The sequence below is a fragment of the Chiloscyllium plagiosum genome, chromosome 3, assembly GCF_004010195.1.
Source record: "Chiloscyllium plagiosum isolate BGI_BamShark_2017 chromosome 3, ASM401019v2, whole genome shotgun sequence".
In the NCBI taxonomy this organism is placed as follows: Eukaryota; Metazoa; Chordata; class Chondrichthyes; order Orectolobiformes; family Hemiscylliidae; genus Chiloscyllium; species Chiloscyllium plagiosum.
Window position 1 is genome coordinate 111148417 of NC_057712.1, and position 21461 is coordinate 111169877.

At 39.9% G+C, this 21461-nt stretch overlaps 1 protein-coding gene across 3 annotated transcripts in view; it reads right to left on the bottom strand.

Moving 5' to 3' along the window:
* Positions 1-452: 452 nt before the first annotated feature.
* The window catches only part of ostm1 (osteoclastogenesis associated transmembrane protein 1), a 45174-nt gene continuing 24165 nt past the window's right edge, over positions 453-21461 (bottom strand). Inside the window, exons 6-9 of one of the 3 annotated variants that reach the window (XR_006311233.1) lie at positions 20419-20656; positions 19236-20302; positions 14170-14175; positions 453-463 (exon numbers count right to left, since the gene is read on the bottom strand). Coding sequence is in view for 1 of the 3 variants with exons in the window: in XM_043687080.1 (XP_043543015.1) it covers positions 20247-20302 (56 nt within the window). In the remaining 2 variants the exon portion in view is untranslated. Of the gene's footprint in view, positions 464-14169; positions 14176-19038; positions 20303-20418; positions 20657-21461 lie in introns of those variants that run through there. The other 2 variants (XR_006311232.1, XM_043687080.1) reach the window with 2 other exon arrangements.

Below are 21461 nucleotides of genomic sequence, written 5' to 3' on the forward strand. Positions count from 1 at the left end.
GAGGAGACTAGGACCCGTGGACATAGCCTTAGAATTAGAGGGGGTAAATTCAGAAATGCGGAGACATTTCTTCAGCCAGAGAGTGGTGGGCCTGTGGAATTCATTGCTGCAGAGTGCAGTGAAAGCCAGGACGCTAAATGTCTTCAAGGCAGAAATTGATAAATTCTTGATGTCACAAGGAATTAAGGGCTACGGGGAGAATGCGGGTAAGTGGAGTTGAAATGCCCATCAGCCATGATTGAATGGCGGAGTGGACTCGATAGGCCGAATGGCCTTATTTCCACTCCTATGTCTTATGGTCTTATTCGCGAATTTTCTGATTCGGACATTGATTCTACAACAGTGTACCACATCCTTGCCTGTAACCCCAATAAGAGGGCATGTTTAGGTTTTAAACAGATTTTAGCAATGAATAAAGCGCTTTGTTTCAGAGCAATATGCTTCGGATTATTCAGACACAAAGCTCCTGTGGCTTTCCACCGTGTGCAATTGAATAAATGAACTTTCGCTCGTTATATCTGTCCAGGTCAAATTGTGTGGGGGCTGGAGATTATGGTATTAACGATTAATTTAAAATTTCCTCTCCTGAGCTAAGCACTCTACTTTCAAAGCCGGGAAGGAGGGCAGACAACACGATGGCTCTCAGGCTGAGATCCCATGACACTCTCAGCTGCTGCTGACACTGCAGCTGTTAGATCATATGTCAAAACCTGCAGCGCCTGACTTTTGTCTGTGTCACGACACAACCTCTTCACTGCCAATCGCTTCAGGCCTCCCGGGGCCAGGAGCTCACTGTACATAACTGGCACAAGAATGCAGCTCCCGGGAAAGGGAAGAGATGGAGAAGCAGAGAGGGGGAATCCGAGCTGTTGGCACAGAGGGAGCAGCACTCGATGTTCCATCTGACCTCGCTCTTCCACATTCAGTCTCCGCGAGGGAGCAGCTGGGACAGGGAAGAGCGACCGGGCTGAACAGGGAACTAATTGGGCGCCGCGCCGCGCCGCATCTCCCATTGACAATTGCTGAACAGGGGTAGAGCTGTATGTGACACCGAATCCTTTTCTCAATGTCTGTTTTGTTTTCTCTCTTTTCAAATTTAAGCTTTTTTTAAAAAAAAAGCGACGGTATTCCTACCAACATATCTATAGTTTCAAGTAAATTGTAAAGAACATGGAATATTCAAACCAATCAACTGGCCCTTTCATAATTGAATATATACAAAATCAAGCAACGCAGAAACAGTCCCTCGAAGCTGTTCCATTATTCAATGAGATCATCGTCGATTTGTGCCCGAACTTCATACCTGCCTTTGGTCTCTATCCATTAATACCTCTACTTAACAAAACATATCTGTCTGAGATTTTAACTTAACAACTGATCTAGCATCAACTGCCATATGTGGAAGAGAGTTTCAAATATCTTATCATCCTTTGTGTGTAGACATATCTCTCCTGACCAGTCTGGGTCTGAGTCTAAATCTACACCCCTAGTTCTAGAATCCCCCAGGGAAATAGTTTATCTATCTTGTCTTTTCCTGTACTTAGGGATTCGCCCAGAGTAGCTGTGCCAAAAAAAAACTTTCCTTGGTTTGTTAAGACTGTATCCTCTTTATTCTACTTTGTACCCTTACACATAGCAACTGATTGTGATTGTTCCCACTGTGGGATGCGGCAAACTACAGGACGTCCCTGTAAGTGAATCACCAAGAAACCAAATATAACATTCAGAATTAACTTCTTTCCACAGTCTCAGCTATCAATGTGAAATTCACAATCACAGGAAGTGACAGAGGTGGATGCTGTGGGAGATAGCTTTGGAGAGAAGTGTATAGAGGGTTCAGCTAATGGAGTTCAATAACGATAGATTAAGTGAAGTATTACTGGACTGCTATGAGAAAAGATAGGCTGAACAGGCTGGGGCTGTTTCCCCCGGAGTGTTGGAGGCTGAGGGGTGACCTTACAGAGGTTTATAAAGTCATGAGGGGCATGGATAGGGTAAATAGACAAGTTCTTTTCCTTGGGGTGGGGGAGTCAAGACTAGAGGGCATAAGTTTGGGTGAGAAAATTTTAAAAGGGACCTAAGGGGCAAATTTTTCGTACAGAGGCCGGTGCATGTATGGAATAAGCTGCCAGAAGAAGTGGTGGAGGTTGGTACTATATCAGCATTTAAAACACAGTTGGATGGGTATATGAATAGTAAGGGTTTAGAGGGATTTGGGCTGGGTGCTGGTAAATGGAACTAGATTAGATCAGAATATCTGGTCAGCATGGACAAGTTGGACCAAAAGGCCTGTTTCCGTGCTGTAACATCTCTATGATTGTACAACTCTATGATTGTGCCTGCATTTGATTTACTTTAGGTGATCTGATGGAAATGTATAGAATTCTAACAGAGTTGGACATACAGATGCAGAAACAATCTTTTCCCTGGTTGTAGAGTCTAGAGCCAGGGGACACAGTTTCAGGATACAGGCTTAGCCATTTAGGACTGAAATGAGGAAAAAGGTAGTGAACTTGTGGAATTTTCTATCACTGAAGGCTGTGAAGGCTAAGTCACTGAATATATTCAAGAAAGAGTGAGAGAATGTTTTAGATTTTAAAGGCAACAAGGGGTGGGGTAAAACAGATGGGAATATGTCATTGAGATGGATCATATTGAATGTAATAGTCATTAGAAAATTACAAAAACTAAAATGGAAATTTACAAAAATCAAATAAAGTGATTGAGCACATCAGCACCAGTCCCTCAAGTATTCTGTCATGGCAATGGACACTATATACCCTTCTCAATGGACACTCTAGCGTGGACGTAACCACAGATGCAGGGGAGACAGTCAGTTACTATGGCCATCTTGGGTGTCATCTACACTTTGGAAATTTGCACCTTGGAGCTGAATTGATCAATGTGGATGCTGCTCATACTATATTGCTTTGATGAGGATCAAGGTGACCAACAACTGCAGCAGCATCTGTAACAACAGCCTGCAGTTCAGAAAGCTGCACTTCCATAGGGAAAAGGGGTTCACAGAGAGGTGTAGCCTGCAGGGGGCGAAACTGGCACATATTGTCCACAGACAGATATCCAAGCATGTGTGTCTCAGAAGTCTCAGGATACTTCATCCAACCGGGTAGACATATGCAGCCTGCTGGAACAAGATTGACTCCAATCTAACCCTATGGAAGCACTTTCCCAGAGGCTGTGAATTTTGCCACAACTTCTTTGCCTTTGGATTCTTCATAGGCTCATCCAGAGGGCATTCACAGAATCTCAGAGTTGGAAACCCACAAATGCATAGCACAGCACAAAGGGTCATGACTTATTTTTAGGGCTGGCACTTGCGTTAACTTTGCCTGTGATGGCACTGATCAGAAATGAGGAGCACTCGGGTTCAGGCTCTGGATGGCTTCCCATCAGTGTAGGGCATCATAAATTGCACGTGTGAAAGAATGTGGTCACCTCCAGGTCACCCAGGATTGCTCATCAACCACAAGCACTTCCACTCCATCAACATGAAGCTGATTTGTGACTATGAAATGGTGTTTATATCAGTGTGTGCAAAATTCCTTGGAATGCTTTCATCCTGCAGCATTCACTTCGCAACCCAGAACAGAATTCCCAGCTAACTACTGGACTTGAGAGATGCCCACTTAAAATGTGATTGTCATCCATGCACCAAAGCAATGTAATGAAAACCATCTGAAAGATCAGATGTGTGGTTCGGCAAGCTATTGGATTTTAAGTGCTGGTCCTTGAGATCAAAACGTATAAAATAGGAGCAGAAGCCCTTCGTGCCTGCTTCACCATTCAATATGATTGTGGCTGATCATCTAATTAGGTACCCAGTTCCTAATTCTAAAGATTCTCAGTGTGCACCAGTCAGAGTTGCTAAAATGGTTGTGGAATGTTGTTCTCTGTGATTTGACTTGATTTTGAACTAGCATGAGGAACAAGGCACAGAACACAGAGCCACGTCAAACAGCTCCATAGAGGACTTGGTGGAATGTGAACTGAACAATTCATCAACAATGGCACACCAAAACCCTTCCCAGCATGGACTTAGTATTGTGAAATTAAATTAGGTTCGACCACTTTCTTATAAAAGCCACTTTGGTGTCCAGAAATCCAGGGATTTGGAGAGCAGGCAGGAAGTCAAATACCAGCATGATTGTATTGAATGGCAGAACAGGCACATTAGGCTGTATGGTTTACACTTATTCCAATTTAATGTTAGTTTTTCTCCTACCCCCCGACCAACGTCACATCTACCAATCATCCATGACACAAATGCACAGCAGTCCTTCAAACAACTAAATATCCCTTTTAAAACCCCAGTTGCTTCATGTCAATTGACGTCTAACCATTTATTGTAAGTGAAGCATCGCTTGCCAAGCAATAAACAAAAATGGGAAAGATGAGAAAAATGTAGAAATAATTAATATTTATGTGAGTCAAAACTAAACTAAAACTGTACCAAGTGGTCATTGTGTAACACACGCATGTCCACATATTGTGCAAATACAAATCTTGAGTCTTCCTCTTTCTAACACTCCTACATGGTGCAACCCCTGTGGCTTTAGTCAGCGTAGAAGCCAATTACTCAATCCCTGATTCTGATTGCTAAAATGCTCTTCGTAAATGTCCTCTGGACATTGGAGCCTGTGAGGATAGTGCCAATTCTGTTCCATCTGAATCTGTGCAGTGAGAGACTGGATAAATGCAAAAACTATCAATAGAGAAAAAATGCTTTGGAAACTAATGAAGTTAAAAACCATTAAGTCTCCTATACTTGTGGAATGCATCCTAGGATATTAAAAGAAGTAGCTACAGAGCTAATAGATGCACTGGTACTAACCTTCCAAGAATCTTTAGATTTTGGAAAACTTTATTTAAAAAGGGTAGGAGACAAAAAAAAAGGTAAGAATGAGCCAATTACCTTAATATGTGTTACTGGGAAAATGTTAGTGTCTAATATCAAGAATGTAATAGCAGAGTATTTAGAAATACATGACATCATCAAGCAGAGTGACCAAAATGTCATGGAGGAGAATTCATCCTTGACAATTTTTTTTAGAATTCCTGGAGGAAGCAACAAGCAGGATTGATTCTTCCCATTGTTATCAGACTTCTGAAGGGACCTTTCATATATTAGAGTTGATCTTTCTCTGCACTTTCTCTGTAGCTGTAACACTATATTCTGTTCTATTACCCTGATGTACTTATGTAAGGTGGGATTTGTCTGGTTAACATGAAAAACAATACTATTCACAGTACCTTGGTACATGACAATTATAATAAATCAAATTTACAATAAAAAATGCAAGTGGCTGTCTGCTACATTTCTTTATAACCTGGTTACTTAGAGGCCCTCATCTCCTCATTGATGGTAATCAAAGTGGCTCAGACTGCATTGACATCCATCACTTACTTTTTTGTCAGTCTTATGATGGCTAGAGGGTCATCTTCTCTGCCTCTCACTCATGTTCTGTCTTTTTAACAAGAAGGAGAAGAGAGCACCTACTGGCGACCGTGATGCCCTTTATATTCATTCATGAGGAACATGAGGCTCTTGGGAAGGCAGTGGTAAGCTGGCTTCTTGAACTGCTGCAGGTAACATTCTGTAGGTTGACCCACAATGCTCTTAGGGAGGAAATTCCCAGATTTTGACCCAGCAACACTGAAGGAAAAGCGCTATATTTCTGAGTCAGGATGGTGAGTAGCTTGTCCTTCTAGATGGGAGTGGTTGGTTGTGGGTTTGGAATGTGCTGTCTAAAGACCTTTGGTGAACTCCTGCAGGGCAGCTTGTAGATAGTACACACTGCTGCTACTGAGTGTCAGTGGTGGAAAGAATGATTGTGGATGTTGTACCTATCAAGGGGCTGCTTTGTCCTGGATAGCGTCAAGGTTTATGAGTGTTGTTGGAGTTGCACCCATCCCAGCAAGTGGGGAGTGTACCATTATGGTCCTGACTAGTGCCGTGGAGATTGTGAACAGACTTTGGGGAGTCAGGAGGTGAGTTGTTTGCTGCAGTATTCCTAATCTTTCACCAGCTGTTATAGCCATTGTATTTATGTGTGAGTCTAGTTGACTTTCTGATTAATGATAAACTCTAGGATGTTGATAGTGTGGAATGGTAGCACCATTGAGTGTCAAGGGGCGGTAGTTAGATTGTCTTTTATTGAAGGTGGTCAATGCCTAGCATTTGTCTGCCACAATCATTACTTGCCACTTGTCAGCCAAGCCTTTTATTGTCCAGATCTTGGTGCATTTGGACATGGACTGCTTCAGTTTCTGAGGAGTTAAGAATTGTGCTGAACTTTGGGCAGTCATCAGCAAACATCCCCACATCTGACCTTTGAAGAAGGTAAGGTCAGAAGCTGCTGAAGATGCTTGAGCCTAGGACACTACCCTGAGGAACTCCTGCAGAAATATCCTGGAGCTGAGATGACTGACAACCACAACCATTTTCCTATGTGCCAGGTATGACTCCAACTAATGGAGAGTTTGTCCTCTGATACTCATTGATTCCAATTTAGCAAAGGCTCCTTGGTGCCACACTCATTCGAATGTGGCCTTGATGTCAAGAGTAGTTGCTCTTACCTCATAGAATCATGGAATCCCTGCAGTATGGCCGATCGAGCTTGCACTGACCCTTTAAAGAGCATCCCACCCAGACCCAGCCCTCCACCCTAGATTTTAAATTGTTAATGTACATTTTTTCTTTGAATAAAGACAAAACAAATTTACTTTTGATGCATTTGATTGCAATATCCAAACAGTAACTTGGTTACTGTCCTTTCCACATTATTGGTTTGAATGTAAAATATTAATTTATTCTTTCATTGGATGTGACATGTCATTGGCAAATCCAGCATTTATTGTACATCCCTAATTGGTCTTGAGAAGGTGGTGGTGAGCCATGTTCTTGACCTGCTGCAGTTCATTTTGTATAGGTACACCCACAGTGTTGCTTGGAAGAGATTTCAGGATTTTGTCTCAACCAAAGTGAAGGAAAAGCAATGTAGTTTCCCGTTGGAATGTGGTAAGTTTTGAACAGGAACTTGCAGGTGATGATGTTTCCATGCATTCTGCTGCCTTTGTCCAAGTTGCTAAGGTTGTGGGGTTTGGAAGCTGCGATCGCAGGAGGCCTAGTGAGTTGCTGCTGTGCACCTTGAATGTGGTAAACACTGCTGGCACTGTATCAGTGGAGGGCTTGAATCATTGTAGCGAATGGAGTGCTAATCAAGTGTGCTGTTTTGTCAATGATGTCAATCATCTTCAATACTGTTACAGCTGCACTCATCCAGCCAAGTGGAAAATATTCCATTGTACTCCTGACTCATGCCTTGAGATTGGTGGACATGCTTTGAAGAGTTGAGTGTTGAGTGACTTTGTTTTTAATTCACTTGTAGGACATGGACATCACTAGCTGGCCAGTGTTTTTATTACCTATCCCTTGTTGCCCTTGAAAGATGATGCTGAAAATGTGTTGCTGGAAAAGTGCAGCAGGTCAGGCAGCATCCAAGGAACAGGAGAATCGACATTTTGGGCATAAGCCCTTCTTCAGGAGGGCTTATGCCCAAAACGTCGATTCTCCTGTTCCTTGGATGCTGCCTGACCTGCTGCGCTTTTCCAGCAACACATTTTCAGCTCTGATCTCCAGCATCTGCAGCCCTCACTTTCTCCTTGAAAGATGATGGTAATGTTGTACATCCCTAATTGTTCTTGAGAAGGTGGTGGTTTGCCTTCTTGAACAGCCTGCAGTCCACCTGCTATAGCTTGACACACAATGACCTTTGGAAGGGAATTCCATTATTTTTACCCAGCAACAATGAAGGAACAGAATATATTTCCAAGTCAGGATGGTGAGTGCCTTGGAGGGGAATGTTCAGTGTTGGTGATGGTGTTCCCATGTATCTGCTGCCTTTGTCCTTCTAGTCAGAAGTAATCATGGCTTTAGAAAGTGCTGTCTGAGGATCTTTGGTAAATTTCTGCAGGTACACACTGCTGCTATTGAGTGTCGGAGTTGGAGAGCACAGATGTTTGGGGATGTGTTGCCACTCGAATGGGCTCCTATCAAAGCTCCAAAAACACTCAAGCTTCTTGATTGTCTTTGGAGCTGCACCCATCCAGTCACCTGGGGACTATTCCATCACACTCCTGACTTATATCTTGTACAGATTTGGGGGAGTCAGGAAGTGAGTTAAACACCACAGTATTCCTAGTCTTTGACTTGATCTTATAGCCACTGTGCTTTTGTGATGAGTCCAATTGAATTTCTGGTCAAAGGTAATCCCAAGGATGTTGATAATGGAGGGATTCAGTGATGATATACATTGAATGTCAAGAGGCATTGATTAGATCTGTCCCTTATTGGTGATGGTCATTGTGCAGCACTTGCATGGCACAAATGTTACTTGCCACTTTTCAGTCAAAACTGGATATTATCCAGATCTTGGATATGGACTGTTTCAGTATCTGAGGAGATGGAAATGGCGCTGAACATGGCACAGTCATCAGCGAACATCCCACTTCTGACCTTATGATGGAAGAAAGGTCATTAATGAAGCAACTGAAGACAATTGGGCTAGGACACTACCTTGAGGAACTCCTGCAGAGATATCCTGGAGGTGGGATGATTGACCTCTGACAACCACAACCATCTACCTCTGTGACTGGTGCGACTCTGATCAGCAGAAAATTTGCCCCGATATCCATTGATTCCAGTTTTGCTAGGGCTCCTTGATGCCACACTTGGTTGGGTTCTTCCATCATTGAGGATGGGGATATTTTTGTGCCTCCTACATAATTGGACGTGGCACAACAGCAGTTTAGATCTAATCCTATGGCTGTTGAATCACTTAGCCCTGCCTAATACTTGGTGCTTTTGCTGTTTGTAATGCAAATACTCCTGTTTGGTAGCTTCACCAGGTTGACAACTCATTTTCAGCTATGCCTGGTGTTGCTCCTGGCATGCCCTCCTGCACTTTCCATTGAACTAGGGTTGATCCCCTGGCTTGATGATAAAGGTTAAGTAGGGGGTATACCAGGACATGAGTTTGCAGATTGTGCTGGAGTACAATTCAGCTACTAACATGACCCATAGCACCTAATGAATGTCGAGTCTTGAGTTGCTAAGTCTGTTTGAAGTCTGCCCATTTAGCATGGTACAGTGCCACACAATATGATCAAAAGTATTCTCCATATAAAGGCAGGACTTGGTCTCTATGAGGTCTATGCAGTGGTCACGTTTACTGATACTATCATGAACAGATGCATCTGCAGTTTTCGGACTCATTTATTCCACACTGTCAAATAGCATTTTGATGTCAGGGTCAGTCACTTGCACCTCACCGCTAAAGTTTAGCTCTTTTGCCCATGTTTGATCCAAAGCTGTAATGAGCTCTGCAGCCATTGATGAGCAGGTTATTGCTGCGTAACAGTCACTTGCTAGCACTGCCAACAACACCTTCCATCATTTTGTTGATGATCAAGAGTAAACTAGCATGATAATCGATAATTGGATTGCCCTGCTTTTTGTAGATGTGATAAACATGGGCAATTTTCCACATTCAGATGAATGACAGTGTTATAGTTATATTGAAACATCTTAGCACGGGGTTCAGTGTTTTGGAATGCAAGTCCTCAGTACTATTGCTGAAATGTTGCAAGGCCTCATTGCCGTGGTAGCCAGTGTTTTCACACTTTTCTTCACGTCACATACAATAATTCAAATTGGCTAAATTCTGGCATCTGTGATGCTGGATATCTTGGGAGGAGGCTGAGAGGGATCATCTGGCTGAGAATGTTTGCAAATGCCTTTTGTTTTGTGCTGATGTGCTGGATTTTCCAGATGGGGATATTTGAGGAGATTAGTCTTTTGATTATTTTATTGTCCACAACAAATTATGTTTGGATAGGGAGGGTTGCAGAGCTTAGATCTGATCTATTGGTGTGGGAACATGACTTTGTCTATCAAGTTCTGTCTGTGCTATTAAACATGCAACTTTGCCAGATTGATGCCTTATTTTTTGGTATGTTGGCATTAAATTAATTGCATTCAGGTGACAGGCTACTTCTGATATTCCCTAAAATTATTCAAAGGGCAGTATGATGACAGAGGTAGCCATTGCCAAATATAGAATCCTACAGACTTGTAGAAAAAACTATTTGGTCTGTCACACAGGTATTGGTGTTAGCTGTTCAAATAACAGTCAAAATGTTGTACATTCCAAATTATAAAGCAGGGAATCAACACTAAAACCCACGTCAGCACTTCACAATTAGAATAAGGAATTTCCAATGAATTTGCAAGTTTAGGTAAACCAGGCATTGAGTTAAAGAACAGGCGTGCAAGACAGCAGTGAGAAATTGAAAAGCCTGGGATCAATCTGTGAGAATGGACCAACTGCATTCTTAAGAATCTTCCTGAGATAGAGTCATAGGATCATAGAGATATACAGCATGGAAACAGACTCTTCGGTCCACTCGTCCGTGCTGACCAGATACTCTAACCTAATCTAGTCCCATTTGCCAGCTCTTGGCCCATATACATTAAAAACCCTTCCTATTCATATATCCATCCAGATGCCTTTTAAATCTTGTCATTGTACCAGCCTCCACTACTTCCTCTGGCAGCTCATTTCATACATGCACCACCCTCTGTGTGAAACAGTCATCCCTTAGGCCCCTTTTAAATTTTTCCTCTCTCATCCTAAACCTATGCCCTCTAGTTCTGGACTTCCACTCCCAGGGAAAATACCTTGTCTATTTACCCTATCCATGCCCCTCATGATTTTATAAACCTCTATAAGGTCACTCTTCAGCCTCCGATGCTCCAGGGAAAACAGCCCCAGCCTGCTCAACCTCTCCCTATAGCTCAAATCCTCCAATCCTGGCAACATCCTTGAAAATTCTTTCTGAACCCTTTGAAGTTTCACAACATCCTTCCGATAGGAAGGAGACCAGAATTGTACGCAATATTCCTACAGTGGTCTAACCAATGTCCTGTACAGCCATAACATGACTTCCCAACTCCTGTACTGAATGCTCTGTCCAATAAAGGAAAGCATACCAAATACCACCTTCACTATCCTATCTACCGGTAACTCTACTTTCAAGAAACTATGAACCTACACTCAGTATAAGTGTATAAGTCCTGCTCTGATTTGCCTTTCCAAAATATAGCACCTCACATTTATCTAAATTAAACTCTATCTGCCACTCCTCAACCCATTGGCCCATCTGGTCAAGATCCCATTGTACTTCTTCGCTGTCCACTACACCTCCAATTTTGATGTCATCTGCAAACTTACTAACTATACTGCCTATGTTCACATCCAAATCATTTGTATAAATGATGAAAAGCAGTGGACCCAGCACACAGGCCTCCAGTCTAAAAAGCAACCCTCCACCACCACTGTCCATCTTCTACCTTCAAGCCAGTTCTGTATCCAAATGGCTAGTTCTTCCTGTATTACATGAGATCTAACCCTACTAACCAGTCTACCATGAGAAATCTTGTCAAATGCCTTACTAAAGTTCATATAGATCACGTTTGCTGCTCTGCCCTCATCAATCCTTTGATATTTCCTCAAAATCTTCAATCAAGTTAGTGAGAATACATGATTTCCCAGGCAAAAAGCCATGTTCACTATCCTCCCTAATCAGTCCTTGCCTTTCCAAATACATGTATTTCCTGTCCCTCAGGATTCCCTCCAACAACTTGCCCACCACAATGTCAGGCTCACCGGTCTCGACTTCCCTGGCTTTTCCTTACCACCTTTCTTAAATAATGGCAGTAATGGAGCTAACCTCCAGTCTTCCGGCACTCATCTGTGACTATCGATGATACAATATCTCAGCAAGGGGCCCAGCAACCACTTCCCTAGCTTCCCACCAAGTTCTAGGGTACACTTGATCAAGTCCTGGGTATTTATCCATTTTTATGCGTTTTAAGAAATCCAGCACCTCCTCCTCTGTAATATGGACATTTTTCAAAATGTTGAGAGTGTGGTTCTGGTAAAGCATCCGAGGAGCAGGAGAATTGACGTTTCGGGCAAAATCCTTTCGTCAGGCTTTTGCCCGAAATTCTCCTGCTCCTTGGATGCTGTCTGACCTGCTGTGCTTTTCCAGCACCACATTCTCAACTCTAATCTCCAGCATCTGCAGTCCTCAGTTTCACCTAGTTGATTTTTCAAGATGTCACCATCTATTTCCCCATCTTCTATAAATTCAATGTCCTTCTCCACAGTAAACACTGATGCAAATACTTGTTTAGTATCTCACCCATCTCCTATAGTTGATCCGCCTTGCTGATCTTTGAGAGGCCTTATTCTCTCTCTAGTTACCCTTTTGTCCTTAATATTAAAGCAATTTATCATTCTAAACAAAGGTATTCAAATTGGGAAGTGGGAATTTAAAAGTATTTGAAAACTAATTATTCAAATAAAACATTAAAAATGTCAGGCTAGAATTGCAAATGTAGCAGGTGGGAGCATGTAAAAACCTGTCATTCAGGGTAACTTCACTTTTGGAAGCAGTTATATTTCTGAGCCTAAATTTTTCAAAGATTGTAGCAGCATGCAGCATTCATAACAGAATGGATGAATTGATAACACAAATAAAATCCAGACGATGAAAGGTTTTCTAAGACAAAATAGTGTAAACTTAATTCTACTGTTTGGTTAATTGAGTTCAGTGATTACAGCTAGAAGAGCAGAGTACAGACAGTCATTTTCACTGTAGTGTTTGGCAAGGTAACTTCATGGAGGTATGATGTCAGAAACAAAGTCATCGCTGTAACAGAAATTGAAGTAATTGAAATAGAAAATGGACTATCACAGAGAAAAGCAATTCAAGCGTTGTCAGAAGTCATCAACTGAATAATCGTGAGGAGGATCTTAATGGAGAAAAAGAAAGTGGAATGATTTAGAGTTAATCCCAGAGCTGAAGGTATGGCTCCAATGATAGAAACAGCAAGTTTGGAACAGCTAAGCGGCCAGAGCTGGAGGAATAGAGTTTTCAAAAATGTTTGATGCAAAATCATGAAGGGATTTATTTATGAGAATGACGGATTTATGTTTGAGACTCTGGAGATCTGACAGACAATATTGGGAAATGAACACACCTGTGAGGGACAATTGAGATACAAGATAGGATAGACGCTGCAGAATTTTGGGTGATCTGGAGGAGAATGAGAGACTGGTCAGGAGAAATTTGTAATCTAGATACGGTAACGTACGATCGACGGTTTTACCAGCAGATGGATGAAAGAATAGGCAATGTTATGGAGTTGGGCAAAGATGAAGGATATGTGGTCAGATGTCCACCACAGGAGCAAATAGGGCACAAAGGTTATAAACAGTCTTATTAAACCAGAAAGGAGGTTGCAGTTAATGCTGAGCACGTGGAATTTGTATTCGGGAATAAAAATTTGTTTAACTGGAGGCAAGTAAGGCTCACCCAGGATTGGATGGTGAGCAAAACAGTCAGATAAAGTGTCAGGGAACAAAGAGGGTACTCGCATTACCAAGCATGGTGTCGGCACTGCAGAAATTTCAATAAAATCTTTGGAAACATGACTCTAACCCTATTGCAGTACGTTAACACATTTACCACAAATGTAGAGGTAAATTCTGCTTTATCTTTCTTAATGCAGTGGATATACTTACTACAACTGCGATGTCCAATCTGAATGAAATTGACAGAATAATTTTTGTCTTCTGGGCATTTTATGTTTGCAATAACTTTGAGCATCCGCTCCAGTCAAATTAATCATTTAATTTGATGAGTGGGAAAGTGTAGTTGAAATAACAGACTAAAAATAACGACATGCCATTTTGATTTTTTTTGGTGATTATTTCTTGATGTGGATTACAATTGTTACCTATCACACCATGTATAATAGTATTATGTAGATATCCTGCATCATATGATTGTAGCCCCTGAATGCCATCATTCATTCCTTCTGCTAAAGCCAATTAATGTGCAAGGTTTAAGAATGACAGCTTTGATACAGTAAGCAGTTGCTTTTTGAACATGTTCATGTTAAAGTAGGTCTGAAAGTCATTACATTACATTTATAAGTAAGGAAAGCAGCTTTCCTTGTTTTAGTACTTGCTAAGCCTGAAGAACATATTCATGTGACTTGAAAGAAAAAGTTCAAACAACAAACAACTCCAAAGAAAAATTGATGGCAGATCCTGATAATTCTGCAATGAAGTGATTTTGAGGTCAGCATTTTTTTAAATTGGGGGCAGGGGTTGTATGTTAGACATCAGGTTATTTGTCTGTATTTGTAAATACTGAAGACCATGCAATCAGTTTCCATTGTGTGGAATGTTGCAAAACCATCACTTCAGATAACCTGGTTAACATCAACAACATGGTAACCTGCAGAACACTTCTCAAATTAACAATTTAAGAAATGCTTTTAGTGCCGCACACAGCTCACAGAGGGAGTCATTCATGTCAAGTCCATTCATTTCAAGTCCATTCATTTCATTCTTGGAATGCTACTTTTTTTTTAAAAAAACATTTGGCTGAATACATTTAGAGAGATCTGATCCAATCACCTCCAAAATTAGGCAACATTTTGCAAGAATATAGCACTAAGGTGGAAAATAAAGTTAAAAATCACACAACACCAGGTTATAATCCAACAGGTTTAATTGGAAGCACACTAGCTTTCGGAGCGACTCTCCACTATCACCTGATGAAGGAGCATCGCTCCGAAAGCTAGTGTGCTTCCAATTAAACCTGTTGGACTATAACCTGGTGTTGTGTGAGTTTTAACTTTGTACACCCCAGTCCAACACCGGCATCTCCAAATCATGGAAAATAAAGTTTAGTATAGATCCAATTGAATGGTGGAGCAAGCTCAAACAGCCTACTCTTGCTCTTAAAGACCTATAAAATACATAACCCCTAAACTATAGCTATCATTTTCAAAACTGAATTACAAATTACCTCCAAGTTGATTTCAAAAATTGAAATGGAAATGGTTTCATTCATTTTGACCTTTGCCCAGTAACAGGAATGGTTTTTGTTCCAAGGTTAATTCCAGAACAGTTAGAATTAGAATAAGGCAATTATCAGAAGAAATAATTCCTAATGCGCTTGCTGGGCAATATTCCACCTGTCTAACCTATTTAAATTTACAGTGTACCTCTACCCAAGGTGAAAAAAATACTCAAAATTAATGTGATATTATAAACTGATTTAATGTGACAGCCTCACATAACAATTAATTTATTATTAACTGTGTCAGGAGCTTGGCTGTATTATTAAAAGGAAGCAAGATTAACAACTGATTTTGAATGTTAGGATTAGCAGGAAAATGCCAGGGCCCAATTTTCCCATACAAATGGCCCAAAAAGCAGTTAACTCAATGCGTACTGAAAGTTCAGACCAGCTAGTTCCTAGACATCTTGCTTCACGATAAGAGATACATGCTCTTTTTGTACTGGTTGTATTTATTTTCTCCACTATTATAGCAGAAGTTAATGTATTGATCTGAAACATCTCATAATTTAAGTATTTTTAGGTCAGTTGTAGGATATGGACTTTACCAGCAAGATATTTATGGCTCTCTGCAAAATCGTGTTGAGACTTATTCTTGATGGGAGAAATGTGGACTGTTTCCATGAATGGGCCAGTCGGCACGGGAAAACAAGTACCTAAGGAGAGTGGAACCCAAGATCAACACTCGAGAGAAGGACAATGCCAAGTCTCCAAAGGAAACCACAAAGCCAGAGGCATGACCCTGATTCACTAAGACGACAGCAACACGCCACATCTGGAAGACTAAGTCAGTCAGGTAGACAGAAAGAATACCTAACTGTGTCTTGACAGGCTTGAGTGCTTGTATTTTGATGCAAATTGTTGAATAAATATCATTTGTAGTTTCACAGGGTAAATCATTGAAAGTGATGAGTAGGCCCAATATTTCCCAAGGAAACCCACAATGCGCCAAACTGTCAAAAGAAAGTAGTCACAGCCTTACCACTTTGAAATCTTCAAGACCTGTTTTTAAGGTAGTCTCTTTAGAAGATTTCCATGATCATTACACCAGATCATCAGTTGTGCATGGCTCAATTGGTGCAAACCACAAGCAATGACAGGATGTGATGCCAAGACAACCAAACAAGCAGACTGGGACATTTAGCAGTTTGATCCAATTGGTTTGCTACAGCATATCAGAACAGTTAAGGGTCAACCATATTGGCCTGGAACCATATCATCAACATATTGCAGACCAGGGAATATTAGTTAAGCATTTGAGGTTCTAGAACCAAAAAAAAAATTCTATAGATCAAGACTATTCCAGGTTCAACCTCTAACACCCTTGCTATCTAGAACAAAAAAAGAAAACATACCTGATCCTGAGCTTTGTATGTACAGGCATAGTACTAAGTGTAGCTTGAAAGAAATCCAGAAGTTGGACAGGTTGCAACATGGCAGGACCAGGACCAATATCCTTGCAGGTACATTTGATAATAGTCAGGGAGAGGGTTTAAACTAGTGTGGCAGGAGGACAGGAACTTGAGTGGGTAAACAAGAGTAATGGAAACAAAGAAATGAAAGACAGAAAAGTAGAAAGCAAAACTGGCAAGCAGAGGAAATAAGAACAGCAAATAGTGCTGGAGTAAAAAATGTCAAGTTTACAAAAAAGGTGCTATATTGGAGTGCATAGACCATTTGCAATAAGGTAAACAAGTTAACAGTGCAAATAGTTGCACATGGACACATTTTTGCAATTACAGAAAAACAAGTGACCAAATGTGGGCGATATTGCAAGTCCAAGAAACTGCTTAAGGAGGGTAGCGAAGATGAATGCACATGTTAAAAATCAGCAAATAGAAAGTATGGGGAAAAGACAGGAAAATGGATTACAGATTAGTCATCATCTCACTGAATGGTGTGATTGATGTGCTGAATGCCCTTCTTCTGCTCCTCCATCTTGTGATAGCTTTGTTAAGCATAAAACACACTCTTGAACATTAAACAGGCAAAACAAAAAAAGTACTTCAAACTTTTTTTTTTAAATTGAGATTTATTATACACTTCTGGAGCAGGTGGGTCTTGAACCTAAGCTCAGAAGTAGGGGGAAGTACTTTTTTAAAAAAAATTTAAAAAAGGTACCAAATAATGAGCACTAGCAATAGATATTGGTACAGAACTACCCAGTTTAAAGGTGAATTTCGGAAGCAATTTTAAGTCATAGGCACCTCGGGACTAAAGCACAAGCAGAAGCGAGAGGGGTCTGATCCAGGAAATGGCTGTTAGGTGCGTTACATCAGAATAAGCAGGTTTCACTGATCTGTTCAGCACAACAGGGAAAGAAGTGCTTTTTAAAAATAAGTTAATCCTCTGCTAAAGTTAATTAGAACAAAGGTCTACTGTTCACATGACGACTCTTCACAAGTTCACTTATCTGGGCAATACTTAGTTTGGATTCAGACAGCAAAAGATATAATGTTCTCTTACCTGTTTTGGATTCATTTTAAAAAGAAAAAACTTACTTTGCACAGTAAGTGTACACACCACATTTCAGACTGCCACATTTGCTGTTTCTGTAAATCACTGAATGCAGTGTTCTCTGCGAACAGATGGAATTTACTGTCATAGTGAAAGGTTATTTGGCTGATAGAACAAGGTTGATTATAATTAAACCCCTTTTGAAGTTGGTTATTTAATAACCATCTCCCAAGCAAACATCACCTTTGATTTTAAATATAGCGGTTGGGAGTCCATTTTCCATTCTCATAACTGCAAGGTGGAACAATTTTAGTTGATACTCCAAGGTTATGCCTACTTTATTTCTCTTACTCGAGAGATTTCAATTTACCACACCAAATCTATTGCTTATGTTATACATTCAACCAAATCATTATGACTAGGAAATATAACAAGTTTATTTGATGTTTCATTATGGCCAAGTCATAGTCAGCCCAATGAGGCATTGCTGGACTCTCTAAATTCTTAGTTTTAGAATTCTAACAAAGGATCTCATAACAATTCACATAACACTTTCTTTTCTCTTGGGATTTAACACTCACTCAATCTTTTAAGAGTTCTTCCAAACTGAGGCACATATTGAAGCACTACCAGAGAAGATTGCATACCTGTCAAGCAATGCACTTGGTTTTTTTTAAAATGTGTTTTGTCACTAAAACCCATCCTTTAGAAAGTTGAAAATTGCTGCAACTACACTTTTATTGTACAAATCAAACATGCACACATCTACAGAATGTCATCTGAGTTCTGACGGCTATCATCTAATGCTATATGCAGAAGTGACCACTATTTGATTAACCATGCTTGTGGGGAAATGAAAATAGAGCAAAAGGTCTGGCAGCTTTGCAAGTTCTCAGGGTTTTTACAGGAATATAAACCAGCTGGATCTTCAAATATCCAAAGACATTGGAGTTCACTGTGTACCTGAACGTCCTTAGATTAAATGAAGTTAAATTATTGAATGATATTTCAACAGATTATATAGCAACTAGTGCTCAACTTTGTAATTGTGAAAGATGTAAACAAATCCTGTAAACAACCTAAGTGTTAAGACTACTCCTTCTATGATACATCTGCATGATCAATTTATAAAGCAAAGGTACACATTTGAATGTCCAATATTTTGAAATATTAATCTTAGTTTTCTGCTTTATTAATGGGATTTTTAATTCATACACAAACTAGTGACATACATTGGTATTAGCAGCTCTGGTTAAAGAGCTGACATTACCAACACAAGTTTGTGGGCTGAATAGCCTTCTTTTGGAGCTGCAATTTCTAACAAAATTCAAACATTTAGAAACGAACACAATGTTCAATCAGAATCTGACAGCAAATACTTTCCTCCAGTATTCCCACTACGTTTCCCACTCCTCCTTCCCAAGCCGCCCCCCCCCCCCCCATTAATTATTGCAACCAGTTTTGTGAACAAAGTCCTATTTTGAAACATCAGCCCAGATTTATGCATTTAGCATTGACAGAAGAAAAAAAGCAAAAGATATCCACAAGGCCACACCTGAATGAATGAGTGTACAAACAATTTAATTTAAAATGTAACTTTGTGTTGTTTCCATACATCCAAGTTTGAACAAAAAAGCTGATAATTAAAATAACAGGGAAGAAAACACCACAAACTTTTCACAAGTCAGTAGGTGAATATAATGGAATGCTTCATTCTTGCTTAAAAAGTTATTGATCCAAAAACCCCACACGCACACTGCGTACCCAATGTAAGCTCACAATAGATCCATGTACCATTTTAAAAATTCAGACAAGCACTGATTGCAAGAACACAAAAGGTAAAATACAGGTGAGAAAACCATCTGAAAATATTCACACGATATCCTTCCATACAGATCATCCAAACTTTACAACATGTAGCTATCATTCTATGCCATGGATATGCAGTTACTTATTATTCTATACATCAAGGACATCTGGTCACAAACGCCGTGTATTCCTCATTTTTTTGAGGATCTGTTCTATTTCTTGGTTTCAATCTAAAAATATTTTCTGAATCTACTTTAGCTATTTACGGTAGTGCCTGATCACAGTATTTTTAAATTACAAAGAACCAAATTAAAAAAAAATCAGCAAGCTAAATTTAGAACTAAAATTGATGTCTCAGGCAACTAACTACAGTGCTACTACATATTGAAAAATAGTGCATCATTTATAATCAGCAGGGTTAAAATAGAAACATATCAAACCAGGAAAAGACGCATCATTCCTGGGGACAACATCCAGTATGTTTTAATTCATCTGTATTTTAGAATTAGTCAAAACCAATCTAACTAGCTTATAGGTTTAAATGCTTGCAATTCTCTCAATTGCTGTTAACTTTTTAACTCAACGTGTAAACATTAGAGTTGAATGTTAAATTTGAAAAAGCTGAGATCGACCCTAACTTAGGGCACTTCAATAAAACCAAATTTAAAGTTTTAATTTTTCTTCAGTTACAGACTTAAACTTAAGGCAGAGGCAAAAAACACAAGATAAATAAGTATCTTTAGCAGTCTTCATGTGGCTTTGAACGCATTTCCAACATGCACATTTTCAGTAGATAATTTCTTAAACACCATTAAGTGTTCAAATTACAAATACAAAGGACGCGTTGTCCAAAAACCACATATTTATTGCTATTACATTTCCTCACAAATGTTGTTATTTCTGCATGAGAAAGATTTGGTCTTCTTTCTTTAAAGAAGAAAGAACGTATTGGCAGAATTTCAGGAAGATCGGTCTTCAATATGTGCTGTGCTACTGCAAGGCTTCAAGCGTTTAGCTACAAAGTGAATTTAAAAAAAGTAGCATTATTTTCTTTTAATTAGGATCAAGGAGCAGGCCACACATTCATTTCAGTCTATCCTGCCTTTCATCAGATCATAGCTGAATATTTACCTTCCCATCTTGCAGTCTTGTTGCGATTTTCTTTAGTGCCCCAAAATCTCTCAAATCCCAGCCTTAACTATACTCAAAAACTGAGCAAGTTTTTTGGGGTAGAGAATTCCAAAGGTTACCAGCCCTGAGCAAAGTAATTTCCTCCTTTCAGTCCAAAATGGGCAACTCCTTGTTCTCAGATGACTGATTGCAGCTCTAGACTGTCTAACCAGAGGAAAGAATCTCACAACAGCATATCCTGCCAAGAAATATCAGCATTTTATAGGCTGACAATATCACAAGTAACAAAAAAAAAGTCTGACCTTAATTTGCAAAACCAAGACAATTTTTAGGATGTTGTAATCTGCAGGAGACAGTGGCAGTAGAGAAGGGAACACCTCACTTTCGGCAATGTGATGAAAGTCAATGAAAAATCAATTTGAGAATTTGGATTCTAAAAATAGTGGCATATGGGATTGGTAACTTACGAAGGGCTTTGAAAAAAAAAACTAGGTCAGACATGCTTTCTGGAGTGACCTAATCCAGTAAGTTTTGGGAAGCAGGGACACCCTTTGTGTGTTAATGGTAAAGTATTTTTACTGCGAAGATTTATAATAGGTAGGGGTAAACATTGAGGACCATTACCTTACTTTTTGTTCAGGAGAAATGGAGGCTTGATTTTAGCTTAGAAAATCAAGAGATTAAAATTTGAGCAATTCAGAGAACTAACTGTGATGAAAAGCAAGTAAAACCTCTCTTCTAAGAAGTACAAAACACTTTGGAGAAAACACAATTATTTCAATCTAAAAAAGAAATGTGTGTGACTTCCAGGCTAGAAGTGCTTAGTTAAAAGTCTGAAGATTATTAAAAAGCTGAGACAGTCTAAGATTTCATACACAATGATTTCACAGTTCATAAGAACAACTGTGCAGCATCAGTCAAACTTACGATTTGCTAATAATGGTAATTCCTCTGGATTTAAATTGCTGGAAAAGGGACATTGTTGGGGAATTAATTTAAACTTTGGATTACTTTTGTTCTTTTTTCCTCTTCATGCTACATCC